This window comes from Aplidium turbinatum, chromosome 3 (assembly GCF_918807975.1).
Source record: "Aplidium turbinatum chromosome 3, kaAplTurb1.1, whole genome shotgun sequence".
In the NCBI taxonomy this organism is placed as follows: domain Eukaryota; kingdom Metazoa; phylum Chordata; class Ascidiacea; order Aplousobranchia; family Polyclinidae; genus Aplidium; species Aplidium turbinatum.
Genome location: NC_137474.1, coordinates 38,957,890 through 38,978,222, shown reverse-complemented (window position 1 = coordinate 38,978,222; position 20,333 = coordinate 38,957,890). Strand labels below are relative to the sequence as shown.

General features: G+C 36.4%; 1 protein-coding gene across 1 annotated transcript; it reads right to left on the bottom strand.

Annotated features, from left to right (window-relative positions):
* Positions 1-1,327: 1,327 nt before the first annotated feature.
* Positions 1,328-19,430, bottom strand: LOC145766091 (major facilitator superfamily domain-containing protein 12-like). The gene is made up of 13 exons (XM_082577749.1): positions 19,269-19,430; positions 16,891-17,038; positions 15,855-16,068; positions 15,176-15,302; positions 14,885-14,993; positions 14,361-14,444; positions 13,640-13,707; positions 10,789-10,836; positions 8,138-8,275; positions 5,124-5,294; positions 4,504-4,598; positions 3,887-4,035; positions 1,328-3,364 (listed from the first exon to the last, which is right to left on the bottom strand). Exons 1-13 carry the CDS (start codon positions 19,371-19,373, stop codon positions 3,342-3,344), a joined length of 1,479 nt encoding a protein of 492 aa, XP_082433875.1. The 5' UTR covers positions 19,374-19,430; the 3' UTR covers positions 1,328-3,341.
* Between the last annotated feature and the right edge of the window lie 903 nt (positions 19,431-20,333).

The window sequence follows — 20,333 nt, the reverse complement described above, 5'->3', positions numbered from 1 at the left end:
TATTGTTCCGTGTGTTTTTGTAACAAAAGTATACCAATGTTACATTTTCATTAAATCGGCTTAATGATGTTTTTTTCTTCAGAATTTGAAAGGTATGGAAGGAAAGGATTTAAAAATGAATACGGTGTGGAGTTGACTTGTCCCAGGAGCCGGGATGATGTCTTAGATCATTTTTTTTCATATTTATTTATATCCATCGAGTTGTCTAATCCGCACTGCGTAGTCAGAGTAACTTTGTAGAGTGAGCTGAAAGAGCAAATTATTTTTCGATCTTATCGTAGTCGCGCACTTGCTAGGCCTACCTTCCAGAAGCTTCATCCTCCCCCAGGCTCAACATACCGTCCCAGACAGCAAAATCCGCCATTTTTACATAATAATGTCTGCAGACGTTAAAGCAATGTGAAAATGGCGGATTTTGCTGTCTGGTTTGGCAGAATTCATGGTTGGCGTTGAAACCATACAAAAGAACTGATTTGCTGCCTGAGATAAATGAATTTTATCTTCTCTTCCCCGAAATACACAATCACGAGCAATCGGTTTTGACATGAAACTTTTAGAATAATTGTAAAGTTCTGATAACTACCGCAACCAAAACTTACATTTTCAGTTCCTGATCATCCCCTGGCTGAAATTAACCTCTCGTTGCAAATCTCGCTACTTTTGCTTCGCCAAGCATTTCTACTTGTGTACAGCTAGAGGGGGCAGGTGATGGCACGGTTAGTGCCTTTGAGGTTGAATGCGATCAGTGATAGTCGATTTTCCTCGGCGGGTCTGCTTCGCTTATTGATACCTAAAGAAAAAAAGGGTCCCCGGAATAAGCTGCTTAATCGGTGCACCTAACCCGTAGGCTTTTAAGATCGATCAAGCTTGGTTGTTTTCAGTAGAAACATAAGTTAAAACAAAGACGCACATGTGTGTCTTGCAGTTGTCAACATAGCTGTGTGCGAATATTTTTAGTTTTATCTGATTGTGTTAAATATTTGCTGTGCAATATTGTTGGTACACACAGTCTTGTACAACTCCGTGTTGCCATTTCGTTTTTTGACACATTGGTTCTCAGCTCTTGTTCTGCGTGTCAAAGTTCTGCTCGCTTAGAATATATTTATATAACATGGAAACACTGCTCTTGAATGCATGACATAGTTTGTTGAAGTGTTTAAAGAGGAATTGATTGAATCTTAGTGTGAGGATGTATTCTGCAGACTGACTTAATAATCTATCAGCGATTTCACAACTTTTAAATGAGGTCACTCTGCATAAAACGCTGTAGCAAACTCGAGGTCATCCCACAGAGCAAATGAAATCAAGCGATGTTTTATCACGGTGACGGCATTGCAATGTCTTTATTCACAAAAATCGCACGTACAATATCAAAAGTATGGCAAAACATGAAATTGTTCAGACATGCTAAAGGAAAGGTTTCCATGAAAAACATGAACTTATTATACTAAATGTCAAAAACAATGCTCATACAGAATAGCCTATTGCAAATTTAAGTTTAACATAACACTGCACATTGGGCCTAACGCAGTGCACAAAGGTAAGAGACATTTATCTTCATTTCTGTTGAAACACAATGCTGGATGATAGGCAAGAGGTTAAAACATCACAGAAACAGTTAGCCTACATAACGACCGAAGTGTAAATGAAACGTGATGCTAAAAATTGGCATGAGGACTTTGGAAAATCGATTCTTTAAACCCCTGTAATTGGGTGGGAGAGGGACTAGGCTATTTGGACGTTGCAACACTAACATGCACATATGTGAGTGACATTTATACCGAAATTTTAGATGGGAATACATACGACATAATTGGAACGGTATGCAAAAACATTGGATCAATATTTGCTCAACCAAATAAGACACATCATCACAAAAGTAGAAAGATTGCATTGGCCTTGTGCTGTTTGAAAACACATATTACAAGCGTTTGGATCTTTTCAAATATTTTGACGAAAAACAAAAAGTGTGTAGGTTACAGGGAAGACATGGTGAGAGCTTGATTGTACATCTGGAGAAAGATTTTTCGGAATAACTAAATCACGTAATCAACAGAAACGAATATGGTCGAGGGATTCGGCTACCAACAACATGGAACTTGATTTATTTTAATGGTAACTTTTTTTTCTACCCTTCAACTTCACGCATAATATGCTTCCCAGACAACAAATCAGTTATTTTTTACATTGATTTAACGTTAATTGATGTAAAAACGACAGATTTGTTGTCTGGGTTGTTCATTAACAACTACCCAGCGAGGAAATCAGTCTTTTTTTTACATTGATTCAACGTAAAAAAAAGAACCGATTTGCTGAATGGGTATAGCAACCGTTAATACTTGCCCAGAGCTGATTGGTATTCAATTTGGAGTGAACAAACAGCGATAACTCATCTTTGTTCGACATAACTATTGGTTGAAAATCAGGTAAGTAGCCTAATGATTGTCTTGGATGGACGTTGTTGTTTGCGAGGTAGGCTAGTAGGAGAAACGTGCATTGAACAGCATAAGTGCCAGTGCAGGTTACAGACAGAAAGTAAGTTTTTTATTTACATTGAGGTGGAATTAATGCAAAAAGAAACTGATTTACTGGTTAGAAGATGAACGAACTTGATGGGCGCAACTGGCCCAAGAAGGATTGGAGAAGAACTCGGCTGGCTAAAAGCACTTATCAACGGATAAAATGTCCGCAGACGTTGAATCAATGTAAAAAAACGGTTGATTTAATGTCTGGGTAGTTGCCAGCCAGATAAAATCACGAGTGCAAATGAGGCTATATGCCAAATAGGCTATACGTGGACTGGATGTTTACAAAACATATAATTACACAGTTCACCAGAATCCAACGAAGCCAGGCATGATTTGAAACATTGATGCAGCGTCTGAAGATCGTGAGCTCATTCACATCACAATTTCTTTACGTCAATATAAAAAGTATAAATGATTTGCTGGTTGGGGAGCAGAATCTCATGATAAACAAACTTCAAACAAGTGCGAGGAATCCTTAACTGATGGAAGTAAACTCAGAGAGTTGGCTGTTTGATTGTAGAAAACTAATAACCTGAACGGCATTTCACGGACAAGACATAGAAGGACAGGACAAGAAGTGAAATTCGAAGCCACAATGACAAAATATAATGTTTAAATAAGAAAAAAACAGACCATGAAAATACTGCAGCTTAAAAAAATAAATACAGCTACTGTAAAAGTAACGTATAGAAAACCGATTTAAAATGAGTTTTTCAATAGTTAAAGACAATACGCAATAGTTGAAAAAAAAGAGCACACAAAACAAAGACGACAAAAGAACACTGAGATAAAAAAAATGGGCCAGACTCTTTTTCACCGTTCGTCTGCAACAGAATCTGCAGAAAGAACAATTTGCATGAGTGAAATAATAATGTTGAATAGTGATCAAAAGGTGCTCGAAATAACCATATGCCTACCATTGACTTTACGAATATATCATTGCATAAAAGTAGTAACTCATTGCGCACAATCAAAATACCATCACCTACCGTTACTTTACAACCACACAATCTCACAACTGTTAGTTTTTATTCATGTAGTCGTTGTTGCTATAACGGAATTCTACTTCTTTCAACACACAACTTTCTTTGTTGCCTAGGCCTATCACTTTTACTTGCTCAGTGGAAAAAAATAAGAAGTATAGTTTCCGACGATGATATTTGAAGCCATTTCGTTAATTTTTGTGGCCAAAATCATAGCAACACCTCCACAGCAAGTGATCTCTTGGCGCACTAAAGTCATGTAGCTACAGCAGAATTCGTCTAATTCCTCAGTTCGCCTAATTCGTCATTTAATCCACTTGTGGTGACGAATTAGGTAAATTCTACTGTATAAGACATCTCAACCACATCTCTCACCTTCTACCCCCAATCGTAGGGTCGGTCGTCTTGAAAACTTTCTGACGCAAACAAATAACGCAAGAGTCGCTATGGAGAAGAGGGTGATTCCCCCGATGAGATACGTCATAACGACACGAAAGTACCCCGCGCACTCAGGGCAGTTGTACCTGCAAGGCACTGTCGCATTACATGCAATGTAGACCAAAGCGGTTTTGGGCGGAAAAATTCGGTTGTTTTTGTTAAATGGAACAGCTAACTTTCGAAACCTCGCAGCCAATGACAACTGAAGCAATGAAATCTTAAACCAGGAAGTGAAAGAGAACATTTTCCCATAAAATTCAAATAGTTACGCACTGCAAAGTAGGACATCCAGTGGTGGTCGGTCTTGGAAGTTTTCGTACAGTTTCTCAGCCAAACAACTGCTTGATAACCAACTTAACAGATGATTTAATAAAGCTATTAATATGGTAAAGTTTATCTCTCTCAATTCTAAAACATTTTCCAACTTTCATACATGCAAAAGTTAGTTGATTGTTGTAATACGAATAAAAAGATTAACATAACGCCAAATTTTTTGAAAAGTCAGAATTACTGCTTTCGTCATTCTGAATAAACTTGTTATCCTAAAAACTCACTCGCATGGGTTGAGCCGCTGGATGATGACGACAGCAATACCGTTTGCAACTTTATCCATGAAACTCATTGCCCCGTATACGAACGCACCAGTGCCCTGGAAAAGAAGATTAGTGGTTGAACCAGCAAAGAACAAACGGAAGGCGAGGTTTAACGGCAAAATGTAGCAGTTTTATCAAAAGAACAGAAAAACAAAACAAAAATTTACAAAAAAAAGCACATCTTATACACTGCTTCATGCTCTGAAATATTGATGGAGACATGCAAACTTGGAGATGTAGGTGGTTGGGAGTGTGAGAGATTTATCAAGAGCAAGACAGTGTAGTACAGGGGTGCTAAAAGTTTTTTTTAGCCACATGCCGCATTAAAATCTTTACTATATTTTGACAGAGGCCGAATAGTGTTCCCGCGGGCGAAATACGGCTCGTACTTTCGGCACCTCTGCACTAGTCGAAGCATTTACAGCTTCGATGAAAGACTCTACATCGAGTTTGAACGATGAGGCTACTCATGTAAAAAATTGCCACGTTAACACATCAATCCATTTTTTTTATTGATTCAACATCTACAAACGTTGAATTGATGCAATAAAACTGTTTTATTTTGCTTATAATTTGCTTACTGAGTCTTTCCCGATTAGACTGGCAGTCATCGACAGTGACATGACAAGAATGACAGAAGTTCCAATGCCGAGGATGACAGCTTGACCGAACACCTGCATGCTGTACTCTTCCATGAAGTGGCCCCACACGCAAGATCCAAGGACAAATATGGCACCCGCTAAATAAGTTGGCTGTTGAATAGAAACAAACAGGTTGAAGTTGATCCCACAGCAAGCACAAGTTTATTTTACTTAAATACATCTGGCAACAATAAAGCAAGGCAAAAAAAGACAACATGTGTTTGTTGAGCAATGTTTGGACACAATTTTGATGGATAAGTAACTTTCATTAACCACAAGCTAACAAAACCAAGCAACACCATTTAATATCATATAAAAGAAAAAAAAGTGCGAACTTTTTGGGGATACACTACTTAACCTTGCTTGACAAGGGCTGATGTGTAACGCCGAAAACGTTCGCACTTTATATATTTTTTGTATATATACTTCTTTTTTATCCAATTAAGTAAAGGGTTACCTTTTTCAACCATAAGCAGACGAAACTAAGCAACAACATACCACTTAATATGATAAAAGAAGCAAACGTTTTTGGCTATACAATTCATCTAGTCCTTGTCAAGCTACTAAAAGAAACTAATTCTACACTAAATACGAAATGTTAGAAAACACACTGTACTAGTCTACTAGACAAATAAAACCTAACAACCACACTGCATTTAACATAATGTAATAACATGAAAATAAACTAAAAATTACAAACATTTTCGGCCATACTCATGTTAGCTCTTATCAAGTAACCAACAACGGATATGTCAATGGCGCGTTTTGTAATTTTCACCTAAAGTGAAACAACAAAACTGATCTACATACACAAAATCGAAAAAAGAAACGCATAAGAATGAAACGGCAGGGCAGAGGATAGGAAAAATCACATGACGTTTAATTGCACAAGGAAAAAACACACATCAATGACGTAAAATTACGTGAAGACTTTAGCAGATAGGAGGCTGCATTACACAGAAAATAGCCTAAACGTTTGTCTTCTTTTTACGACAACTTCTTATTTCGTGTCACGATAAATTTTGCAAAATCAATTAGCAACGACGGCAACAAAAAACTCGGCGAGCATAAATTGCTTTTGTTTATGTTGTTCTGACGCACAGCAACGTTGCTAGGAATCACATGATGCTGATGACAGCGCTGGCATGAAACATAGTTTTCCAGCCAAGCATCTTGAGACCGGGTGAGTGTCATGATTGTCGCCACAATCAACGCATTGCCATAGAAACTTGCCTCAGGCTTGAATGAATTGACGGTACAAATGCGGACACTAGCCAATCCCCAACCAGCAAGTCGGTTCTTTTTTTTTTATGTTAGATTGATGTCTTTATTCAACGTTTATATTGTTGACAGATCCAATCTCAATCAAAACAAAAAAACTGATTTGCAGGCAAGGTTGCCTTATAAGAGATACATTGAAAACATGTAAGAACACCAATAGCGTTGTCAATTTAATATGTTAACGTTGCATTCATTGATACCCTAGCCCAGGGTTACTCAACTAATCTTAACAAAGGTCCAGTTTGACAAGTAGAATATTTTTAGCGGTCCGGTGAATAAGTTATTTCACACGCAACCACGAAAGTTAAATCATCTGTACCAAACCGCTTTTTTAGGTAAAATTTAACTCGAATTGGATTTCTGAAAAAGTGTTGGGGAGTCTGGGAGTCGAAGCACCCCAGCAACTAGGATAATCACAGTAAAAATTGCTTCCTCCCAGTAGAAATCTGTTTGAAGAAGCCCTGAAACGTGGCAATGAGGTTATTATTCCAAAAGTTCAAGGTTCACCATCAACATCAAGGAAGGTCCGGATTCGGACCGCGGTCCGCCAGTTGAGTAGCCCTGCCCTAGCCTATGGCGATCTACATACACGGGCCTTGACAGCGTGGGAACTGGAGGTCTGACTGAAGGCCGATATAATTTTGACTTTAAAATCTTGGCTAAATTTAATATATATCTCTTTGAAATGATAGTTTTGAGAATTTAAATTTCCAAAGAGTGATCCAAAAGTGTGTGAGAAATGCTTAAAATTTCATGGAAGGATAAAATCACAAACAAAGATGTACTATCCAGAATACAAACCAACATGGAAATTCTACAAACAATTAAATCAAGAAAATTGAAATATTTTGGCCTCATGATTCGCAATAATTTTATTCAAAGACAACTACTAGAAGGAAAAATGAACGGCAAACATACGAAAAACCACCAAGAATTTGGACTAATGATATTATTGAAGACTGGTCAGGACTTAATTACAAAAATGCAGTAAAAAAGATCTCACAACAGAGAAACTTGGCGTCTCATTGCCTCCGACCCTCGACGAGAGGAAGGAACTTAATGATGATGAACACAGATTCTCAAAACACTGCAAAACTCTTATCTTAATATTAAGTTAAAAAATGACAATTTTTTTTCTATTTACCAATGTTGGCAGAAACTTTCAAATTTCCAGCACAAGTGGCAAAATCTACTCCGTTATTTGAATGGCAGCAATAGCACAGAAGTAACTCAAAATTACGCAAATATACACTTACACAAAGACTATATTTATTCACTAGTACCGTACTCAAAGTATCAACTTATACCAGCGATTTTGGCTACTAAAAAATCGGCCTTCAGTCAAATTTTAAGCTGCACGTTGTCATGGCCTGTGTATAAAGGTTGTCATGCCCTAAGCCCCAGATAGCACTACCGGTCTGTTTACGCTAATTCAAAATTAGCAGAGTGTGGAACATTAAGTATGCAGACATTAAATCAAAATGAAAAGCAGATTTTACTTGCCAAGCCGGGAAAAGTTGTTTATTTCAGACGTTGGAGCGATATGAAAGTGCATAGTTTTGCTGGGAAGAAACTTATTTTCCGTTTTCTATCTAGCTAAGAAATTCAATCTTTTCTAGAGCCGTCAACGTCTGCAGACGTACTGTTGCTCTTCTTGCCAGCCCCGTACTCACTTCTTGTTTGAAGAATCTTGTAGACTGTCGAATGATGATGGTGGCGATGAAGCTGGACACATACGAAACGAGAGGAACAATGGCAATGAATTTCTTGTGTAGGTGCAATGTGTCCGTCAGGTACATAGGCATGTAGACCTGTGTGGGGATAAAGACAATGAATTTAAAGTATATATATTCGTTTTACCAGTCACGTTATACTATAGAATGCGTAAATGAGACACCCACAACAACGAAAAAACTCAGCACATTCCAAAATAACACCATGAAAAGCATGACTAACAAAAGGCTACTTGACCACATGAAAATAGAAGACCTATACAGTATACACCCAATTGCAGCAACAATAAAATCAAAAGTTCTAAAACTGTTCGGTCATACTAAAAGATAAAAATACGGAATCAGCAAAATCAACGAAAAGAGAAAACGTGGTGGACCACTAAGACGTCGGCATGACAACACCGGACGAACTCAATTTGGCCACACTGGACGAGCTAGCTATAAACCATGACTCATGGAAACAGATAACCCATGTTGATGCGTAATCTGCTTCAAGTGGAGATGGCGATTGAATACATAGTCATATACTGTATACTGTGACCGTTTACGCAATATATGTTACAGAGCGTCCATTTTTCAACGCTGAAGAAAAACGAATTGAAATAGATGGTGTCAGCACAGCATTTGCATCGAAATCACAAAATCTGATCGTTAATAAATGAGCCAGGGAAAAACGTGACGTAAGACCTTCCGCTCATAATCCAGGCATGACATACTACATTTTCTGCAAAGTCATCATTGTCAAAGTTTCTTGAAAGCTTGTAATTCGTTTAAGAAAATAAGTTAACCTTGTCAAACTTTCAAAGCAACGCTCAAAGCGGAACAGTAGGCTTAAACATAAAACGTTTTGAAAGATAACTGAATCATTGGACTAATCAGAAGTTACAGGAACAGCGTTTCAACCAATCAGAAGTCGAAGGGAAAACGGTTCTGATATAAAGTAAATTAAGTCAACGTTTCGTCCACAGCTTGGGGTAGAGGGTTAAGGCAGTGGTAGTCGTTTCGATGACCTGTATCCACCCAAACCATAACTCTGTTTTTTTTTGTAATTACCAAACAAAGTGCAAAGCAGGGATCAACTCTCTGGCTGAATGCTAGATTGCTAGAAGGGTCACAATCGGACGATATTCACTTAAACATGTTCTGATTGGTTGGCGGCGCAATCGGGTCTTACAGGGAATTGTCATGTTTAAGTAGCCACCAAACGGAACACTAGGAAAAATCGACAAAACCTAGTGCAGTATGTAGAACGCTACACAAATAGGCATCAACATGGAGGCTGTGTATCCAGTGATGAGTTTATAAAAACCATGTTGTCTATAGAATATTAATTCCGGTGACAATAGACACTAAGCGCTTGTGACTGCATTTTAATGTTAAAGTTTTCGAGACGATATTCCGTTTCGATGCAAATTTCCTTTGTTTTGTTTTCACTCACATTTCAAGGTATTCCGTTTCACTCAAACACGACCTGTTTCAAACAACCTACATCAAAGACACACTTTACTCATGCACACACTCAACACCCAAAATGCGCCGTTTCTGTGACGTTAAAAATGAAAAACGCAATGATGACAACTTTGGTTAACCGCGTGATGAAATTAGCACTGGAGCGTGCACGTCGGAAAGCACCGATCACATACGTACACAATACACATGTATGATTACTTTGCTATGTCTTGACAGCTGTGATCAAGAAATGACAAAGTTGTAGTTTAAATCGTTTGGGGAATTTTTTGAAAGATTTGTTTTATGAGATCAAAATATCTACAGTAAATCAAAATATTCTGTCTAATGTTTGACTAAAATACTGAACCAATCAAATCCTCCACAAACACGTGCGATTGATTATTCACAATCACAAGGGACCAAGTCCACCTTTCGCTCTCCATTTTGCTACAAAGAAGCCTGATCTTCACCTTGAAACATCAAAGTCGATGTTCAATCCTATTTCCGATGCTGCTATATTTTGTGATACCATCTGCCAAGCGTCTGTGAGCTGGTGACACATGGATGTAATATCAACTGCAATAAAATCCCTCGATCACCGAGCATGACTTGGGAACAGCTGACAACGAACTTATTGTGTTTTTTGCTGAGTTGCACTTTTGCAGAAACAAGTGCATTTGTAGAGATTTTGCAAGCCAACAACTCAACGGGTATTTGTGTTGAGGTCATGTACTCGTAATTCATGTGACTACAAAGATAAACAGAAACCTACACAATCCCCCAACAGAGGCATGTGATGAATACAAAGAACTGGAATTTCTGACAATTCATTTCCAATGGTCGACTTTGGTTGTCAGAACATGTTGTTAGGCGAAAAATACGAAATTTGCCTCTAGCTAAAATCTCCACACCGGATAATTATAATGTGACAAAACTAGTACGTTTCGTAACAGACTGTTTTAAATAACAATGTTAAACTAGCACACAGTCTCAGCAAAGAGGTGACAAGATGATTCAATTCGTGTGTTTACGAAATTAGGTGAAATTTCGCAGTGATTCAACAGCCAAGAGGTGGTTATTTATAAAAAAGTAGACATTTCAAAGGACAAGGCAAGGCAACAAGTCTGTAATAAGAAACTCACCTGTGAAAGATTGACGCAAAGTCTTGTGAACATGTATAAGAATGCAATCTGAATACAAACAAAAATGATCATGAAATAAATTGATGACTTTGACGCAGTGAACTCCATCATAAATATTCCTTTGGTTTTGAGGTCGTGTTAGCTGCAACGAATATCCCAGACAGCAAAAGCGATTTTACCAATGTACAAATGATGGATTTTGCTGCCTGGGATGCTATTTCACAACCCAAACACTTTTTCACGCACGTTTTGAACCCTCAAAGTTTGTTTAGGATCATGCAATGTTAGTGACAACAGATATCGACGGCATAGTGTAGGCCTACTGTAGTGGGGTCTGGTACTATTCGGCGAGTCCGATTCGGAGAGTTCCCTATTCGGAGACAGCCTTTTTCGGAGAGTTCCCTATTCGGAGATTTTTTGAAATTTTTTTTTTTAAAATTAATTATTAATTATTAGGCTATTAATTTTAAACATTAATTATTTAAAAATTATAGGTTTACTCTAAACTGCCACTTAGGTTTTAACTTCATCTTTTATGGCAAACGCTATTTGGCAACTGTCTTTTTTTAGTTGACACGTTTTCGCTGAGACTTTATCTCATTAACCCCTATTGTTAATCATGAAAACTGTTGTTTTGATGTAAAACACATATTTTAAACGGACCCAGACAACAAAATTCGTCATTTTTACATTGATTCGAACGTCTGCAGACGTTGAATCAATGTAAAAATGACGGATTTTGCCGTCTGGGAAGGCATTCAAAGGTAAACACTGGATAAAATGCAAGAATGCAAAAGAAACAATATCGTAAAATATAATACAAAATTCTCTAAATACACAGAAGAATCGGACATACATCTCTCTGTTATCATTTTTAATGTAAAAATTCCTTTTGTGGTCCCTTTGTCTGAAACAAATAAAAACTGTGCTGTTGAAATTTCCGATTGTAGTTTTGGTCTCAATCTCATCATCATGATTCGGAGTAAGATGTTTGTTAGGTGATTCACAAGGCTAATTGTTCTGTGGAGTGAGCATTCTGTTGCTCCGGTTTTCTTTGGTAAAGTTATGAATATGGAACGTACCATATCACTAGGGTCTTTCCGGTGTCATAAATATGATTTAAGATCTCAGTGGTTAGGTCTAAACCCCACTCATCTAAAGCTTGGAGAATTTCAACTATAAAAGAAACGATATTGTGGAATAAAATACAAAATTCTCTACTGTAAATAAACAGAAGGCGTCGTTGGATTTAGAATTTTGTAATAGTTGAGGATTCTAATATATTCTAAGTTTGCATGCAGACGGCGACGAAGGATACATGTCAATTTTATCTGAGCAAACATTAATAGTTCAAAAATAAATTTAATTCGCTTTTTAGTTTTAAGATCTGAATGGTTAGGTCTAAACCCCACTCATCTAAAGCTTCGATAATTTAAACTATAAAAGAAACGATATTGTGGAATATCCTAGTATGCGTAATGCGTATCCTAGTCAGCTAAAGTTCTGCTGGTCGGGATAACTAGGCTACGGTATTTCAACGTTTAGCGACGTTAAAACAATAAGCCACACTTTTGGTTATCTGTTACTACAATGTAAAAATGAACTGTTAGGCTAACTGGGTTCTTAGAACAAATTTTTACTGGTCGGGATAACTAGGCTACGGTACCCGAGTACGATAATTTCCTTTCAATCCAAGCTGTAGGCCACACATTTGTTGATCCAAACTACCGGTAATCATTTTAACTATTCAAAAGTACTAACTTATAAACATAAACATGATTTTTTTTTGTAACATCTTCTTTTTTTATTTTCCTATCATATCTTAAATTTTTCTGAAGGTGTTGCGGCCGTGCCAAATTTCTTTCAACTCAATCACTTACTTCGGTCACAAGCACGTTTTAACGTTTGCGTTTTGTCGCTTCTACCTTTTTCTCGACCTTTGCTATGTTGACGTGTATTGTTTTTGATATGATGGTCACAAATAAAAACAACTCAACTAAACTGACATGACGAATTATCATTTAATTGTTCAAACATTTTATTTCTATTTTCTCTGCACGATTTCAACGTTTAGCGACGTTGAAGCGATGTAAAAACGGTAATGATAAATAGGCTACGATACCTGATAATTTTCTATTTTTTTCTGCACGATTTCAACGTTTAGCGACGTTAAAACGATGCAAAAACGGCAATAATAATTAGGCTACGGCACCCGATAATTTTCAAAAAAAAAATTCAAAAAAATCTCCGAATAGGAAACTCTCCGAAAAAGGCTGTCTCCGAATAGGGAACTCTCCGAATCGGACTCGCCGAAACGGGCCATTCCGACTGTAGTGTATACTGGTCAGCAAGAGCATTCAGCTGCGGTTCTGCAAGCACTTACAAGCCGAGAAACGGTCGCTTTAGAACTGGAGTCACGAAAACGTAAAACGGATTGAACTCAAAAATGCGATCGAAAACTAATTAAATCAAACTCCAATTTGCTGTTTACATGACGTCAACGAATGCTACTCACTGTGACGTCACATCCTTAATGAGTCACGTGATGCATAAAGGTCATAAAGCGACGACGTTCACAGTAGGAAACATCCTTCAGAGTTAATTCACTAGGAACTTTGATGAAATGTATAGTAACACAGATAGGTCTGTGAATACAACAGAATGGCTGAAACATGTCACTGCAGAATATGTAATGATTCTTGTCGATTAAATCAACGGGGATTTGTCGGCGGTAGTTGTGACACGATTTATGGCATTAGTTTGCACACCGAGTTTCATTTCTCTCTTTTCTCACACGAAACCAGCTATTGTTGGCTCAAAAAAGTAGTAGAAGCGAAAGGTTTCAACTCACCACGTAAAAGCTGGGCTGTTTGAACCAGTCGTACCAGTGAAGCTGCCTGCCATTCGATGGTTCTGCAACTGCACCACACACATAGTTTTGTTTTCGTTAAGTTCATAAGAAAAGAAATCAAAACTTAAACATATTGTTTGGTGTAACCTCATGCACAATTAGTGAAGGTTATCTTTTGTGTAAGCGAACGGTTTTCGTTGGTATCTGCCTCCCGTCTGAAGTTTTTTAAAGACTCTGCTTTGTGAAATTCATGTGCTACAGGGCGGCATTAATGACCTGGTTACTGGTTAGACTTTGAGAACCATGTTAACAACCATCCGGTGGTCTTGTTAAACCAAATGTTTTTGTCGTATCGTGGTTGAAAATTTAAATTAATTGGACTGAAAGACAAGGGAGCCAATAATAATCTTTGTGTTCACTTTTAGGCATGTCTTCAAGTGTCCTGTCAAAGAAACAGCCGCTGTCGCATGCTCTTGAGCGGTGTCGATCCGGCACACTTTCGAGTGTCAACTACTCAACCAGGTTCTTACCACTCGGTTATGTTGCCGACTAAAAATAAATCAGAAACCAGGAACTACGGTGCACCAACAAAATCACAAATATATACAATTGTGGTAGACACTAGACAGGCACAAATGAGATCAAAGACGTATGTTTTTTTTTCCATTTCTAAACTATCACCACAATATCATCACGAGTATAACATTCAATGACAACTTACCAGTGGACCTTCGTCGGTTACTTAATAATGAAGTTGTTTCTGTAGGCATTTCCATGTCATTCTTGGCTGAAACAGCAGCTTCACCTGTTGTATGATATTCATAGCTGTCACTGAATAATGAATATTATCTGGAGCAAAGCTATGACATGGTGATGTAAAAATAGATTTTCAGATGCTCTTAAGTAAGAGGGAATCAAGACAACTGTGTGAACGGAAAAGACAGTTTGAAAGATGTAGGTTAAATGACAGGTGAATGTACAATGACAGTTTGATGTTCTGATCTAAAAATGTCTGGTGAAAGCAAAATTTATCTAAGGAAACTCTCATGAGTCACGAGGTCCAACTTGAAAACCATTTGTCTACATAAAATGATAGAAGTCTTATATATATCAAGAAAATTGCATGATTTAAGTGATGCCAAAACAGCACATCAAACAAACCAACAAATAAATTAATACACAAACCAAATGCAACACAGCACACTCACGCAAATTATTTTTTATAGTCGATCGTTCACATCTTACCACTTTCAGCATTGACTTCAAGCGCTGGTGATTGAGGTTTCTCTTTCAAAAATACATGAAATATTATTGAAAATAATACGCCAATTCCAACCACAGTGAGGACAAGTATCTGAAAACAAGTAAAGTAGAAAACAATATGTTTAGGGCATGAGCAAAATAATGAGAACATTTTAGACTGTTTTCAAATCTGTTTAGTTGTAAAATAAAATTAAAATTTTTGAATGAGACCAAATGCTTTAATACATTTATTGAATGTCCAAGCTGCAAGAAAAAAAATTAAGAAAAATGTACTCTGAAAGAAGTTGAGTCCATGGGTGAAAGGCTGTCGTTCTTTGCTGACGGCATGGAACCATCTGAATCCAACACCAACCAAGCAAGAGAATATACCACAACGGAGCTAGCCACAGTGAATCCATATCTGCCCAAGAAATTAAAACATTGCAAGCAATGAAGGCTCTGGGCACATATATCGCCACTTAATCAAAAATAACACTTAGACCAATAGCAGTAGGCTACGATATGTTAAGACAAGTTGTACAATTGTACCTGTTTCAGGTATTGTATGAGTAAATCTAAAGTTTCTAAACATGTTGGACAACACTTACTGCAGACAACACAATTACAGAAAATAGTTCATAAGCTTGTATCAACATAAATTATTCAAGCTTTCAAAGCTGATTAACTTTATTTACTAATTATGCAGAAGGTAGCCTGTTCAAATAGGCCATTCGGTTGCCTCCAAAATCCATGAAACCTTACACAATATATCATTCTCCAATCTCCATAATACCGCAATAGCACAACAAAGGTCAGGAAAGGTAAGCTTCTACTTCATTGAAGAATTTTTTTTATATGATATACTGTAGCTGTGTGATTTTTATGTTTAGGATATTAAGTATTGTTTAGCGTATAATACTGAAACAAGTGTAACTTGTGATATACGGTAAACTACAAAATTTAGTGGACCAACCTGTAGGAATTCAAGTCAACATTGTCTTTTTCAACATTATTGACTAAGTCAGGTATAAGTGCAAGATGGTTGATTTGCGTGGATGCCCATCCAAATTGAAATATCACCACAAGAGGAGCAAAATAAATGAATTGTGCATATTCTGCTGTTTGGAAATCGCACCCAATGCAGCTCATGAACAGCAAAGGAAATGTTAGACTCACACAAATAGTTCCTACAAAGTAAGAATATAACATGCATCAACTATACAACAATAAACCAGTAGTGTCCAAGTGTTTTTTGTCGTATCCAAGTGTACACAATTTGGTAGTTGAAGATTTAGATTAAGCGGTCAGGATTCAGGAAGCCATGGATGCCAATTTTCATTCCAACCTTCAGGCACTCCTGTAAGTTTCTTGCCAAAGATACAGCCGCATGCTCTTGAGTGGTGTCAAACTGAAGCACTTTCAAACCAAGGTTCTCACCACTCGACCATACACGCCTACATAAATTTTGATGTCATCCCATAACTCATAACAATGATGGTTTCACAATTTTGAAACAAAAACATCCCGACATTGTCACTACCAGCACATAGAATTATGATACCATCAAGACTAGAATAAATATATGACATACGTGTTGTAAGCCTACATGAAAATTAGTTACTAGTTCACTTAAAATCGTAGCATGTTTCATCTCAATTAGGATCATTCAGAAGGAACTTATACAAATAGAAATTCAAATGTGTTGTGTGTCCATAATTTTTAAAGAGTGATTACAAAATCAAAACATACACTTATTGACACATTAATCCTTCAATATTTCAGCAGTTTTGTTTGTTTCGAACACACAGTCAGTAATAAAAGTTTATTTTAAAAACTGAAATAAGATATTTATATATGAACGGGTCTCTGATGTATAATTACAGCAATTTAAAAGCAATTATTAACAGAGGGAAACAAAATTCTATTTACAATACTTTGACAGGTATATATGCTCAAGAGTCTAACTGTAAACCTACAAAATTATAACCTAATCAAGAAAAAATTCTTACCAACTAAATGCCATGATTTTCGCCGGCCGTATTTGCACACAATACTAGATCTATCAGACTCATAACCAACAAAAGGGGTAGCTATACCGTCAGCAATTTGCCCAATAAGCAGAAGATATCCCGCCATACTACTGCTGAATTGTAATACCTGAAACAACGGTATATAATTATTTTTATTATACCTGCTGTCCACCTTGTTCAAGTGTCAATGATAATGCAGCAATGATTAATGATGTACTGTAATACAACTGAAAAAGCATCAAAAAGAAAAAGCACTCACATATAAAAGCTATGATCGAATTAAAGCTAAGCAAGCTGTTGATCCAATGGCAATTTTTGTAAACATTTCATAACAAAAAATGGATACAAATGAGGTTTATGTTACATTTTAAATGATTATTTTTTTTATTCTTCTCCGATTGTGAATAATAAAGTTTAATTGTTTTTCAATTCAAGTTTTCTTTTAATACCTGTTAAATTTGAGAATTTCCTTAACTGAATTTTTGTTAGTAAAAAAGAGATGTGGTCACGTTTGAAATTAAATGCAAACTTTACAACACAAAAGGTTTGCTCTAATCTACTCAGCAACATTGCATTTTAAAGTAGTTTTTACAAGCCTATTTTGGGAAAATGACTAGTAATGATACTGACTTGAAAACACATACTTTAATTTTAGTTGTATTTTCTTCCTTGTATTGGTGCTGAATTAATGGTGCATGTGCAATCTTACATTTTGCAAAAAGGTACGCTTGAGTATGAGTACATGATATCATGCTTGAGTGGAGTACATTTATCATCGCCTCCTAAGACTATGGTTTCTACATATGGTAACTATGGCCTAGCCAATGTCTGAATAAAATTGTTTAGGAGTTTTTATCATATAAAGTGGAAAAAACATCTATGTTAAAAACCATTGTATATAGTCCATTAATTTGAATTTCAGATCTTAGCGGCAGTTCCGACCACCTCACAAATATTTTATGATTGAAAAAGATTAGACAAAAATTAACACTGTTAATTATAACAGTTCATTTATAATTAATGTTTTCACAACTTTTATCATTTTGCATTATATGTCACTTGTTTTTCACTTTTTAAAGCATTTTTTGAGAAAACTCTCCATTAAAAAAAGAAAAAATGGCTTCCTGACTTTTATGATGACAATTCTATGTTTGGTGTGATCAATGTTTAACAATTTGGATGGAATTGTACCTCAAAATAGCAATCACAAAATAAGCTGTTGTGATTTTATCACACACAACAACACTACCACATTATTATAGGCTTTAGAGCAGTGTTTCTCAATGCCCCCTTTATAAACTGGTGAAATTTTACCGCCCCCCAACAAAAACAATTAATTACCAAAAGCAAATATATATTTGCGAGCATGAAAACAGTATACTGGTAGTAGCCTAGTGGTTACATCATATTGGAACTCACCAGCCAAAATAATAAATCCGTTAAATCATATCATGCTTTTGGGTTCATTCAGGTAAAAGCAATGCAAACACATTTACAGTGTATTTACGTGTACAGCTTCCCAAAGGATGCAAACTATTGCATGAACACTTTGTACACTTTGTCTCTAATTTTGTCGCATAAAAAGATAGAGAAAAAATATAACAAAGCCGATGTCGCTGATCGAAGTTTCCGCAAACATTTTAAACTTTTCTCCTTAAATTAATCATTGATTTCTCTATGAATTAATTTTTATGGGCCACTACGAAATAAGTGTGACTAACCCAAACCCTAATTTGATAACCCTAACCCGAAAGTGAGGTTTTGTTTATCAACTATTATTTCAAGATACTTAGCATGGTCAACAGCTCCGGCAACTCCAATTAGCGACTTAAGCGGTTAGTGTATTTCTTCCCTTGATCTTTTCAAAAGAAAAATTTTGAAATGTTTATGGCAACTCTGATCAGCGACTTTGGCTTTGTTGTATTTTTTTCTCGATCTTTTCAGGGGCGAAATCGGGAGATGAAGTGTTCAGGGGACGGAATAGGTTGCACCCTTCCCAAGTATATAACTGTAGAGCTTTGAGTTTTTATAGATAGACGGCTAGACCCTCAGCCTTCTCATTGGCATGTAAAGGACTTTGCTTGTTAATGAAAATGTTGCAAATGCGAGTGAAGTGAAAAAAGTTTTACGAACGGGAGTAGAGAAAAAATTTCAAATATAATATCAATGGAGTGTAGAAACGTTGAATTGTCAAAGCCGGGAACCAAACATGGCCTACCGGCGTGGTAATTTCAGCAGCTATTTAATAACTTCTAGGATGACATAACACGATGGTGGCCAGGAGCTTAGAGGCATGCATGAATTATTAGGTATGCAAGTCGAATTTTTACTTGGAGTACTTTAATATATATTCTTACCTTATGAAGAAAGACTAAAAGATAACTGAACCACATTGCAGCACACAAATCATTGAGAATATGCCCCACACTGTAAGCTAATTTTTGCAACTTGGACAATGCCATTTTTAATTGTATAATTACTAGTAGCCTACACTTTAACTTTACTAGCCTAGTGTCAGTGTTACTACTGTAAAGTAAACATGAAAAATACATTAAAAAGACTCAAACTAATAATACGTTAGCTTTTTAGATGTTCAAAACTATTGACAGAAGATATTCTGTACAGTAGTAAAGTGGTTTTCAACCTTTTTGGTTGAACGGAACTCAATGAACCATTCCAAAAGCTCGAGGAACCCCTGTTCAATAATTTAATTGCCTTATGAAAAAAACATCGTTTGATTAATAAAATTAAATTAAAATACTTATGTTCAGATTTTTTTATGTACCGTACAATAAAATTACAAACTGGAAAAAACGAAAATTCGGGATCGCAGCAAACATGTTAAAGTGTAGCAAATTTATGGCAAACCTAATCAATATTTGATTATATTTAAACAATATGCATATAATAATAAAATAGACTCTCGAATTTGAATGTAAACTTGCGGAACCCCTAGACTTACTGGCAGAACCTTAGGGTTCCGCGGAACCCTGGTTGAAAACCACTGCTGTAGTACAGTATAATGGCTTTGAAGACACAAGTTAACATAATTTTCTTTCAACAAATTTATTGGAAGTGGCTATTTTTCCACACTTAATGCCATGGTTACAATCAGGTGTTGCCAGAGTTAGGATTAAAGTTAGGAAGGGTTAAGGTAAGGGTTAGAGTTAGGAATAAGGTAAGGATTTTGATCTTTGCCCAGGACTAAAAAAAATTTCCAAAATACAAGTTTTTGTTTTCAACAGCTTTAAACTTTTCTCAAAGTAGGGCAGAATTCCTTATCTGGCAACACTATTGAGGCTATTATTACACTATATAGTGTCAATATAGCCACAGCCAAATTTATTTCACATTGTTTGATCTAAAGACAATGCTTTTCAAACACTTTAAGAAATCACCAAGTACTGGCAAGCTTATAAAAT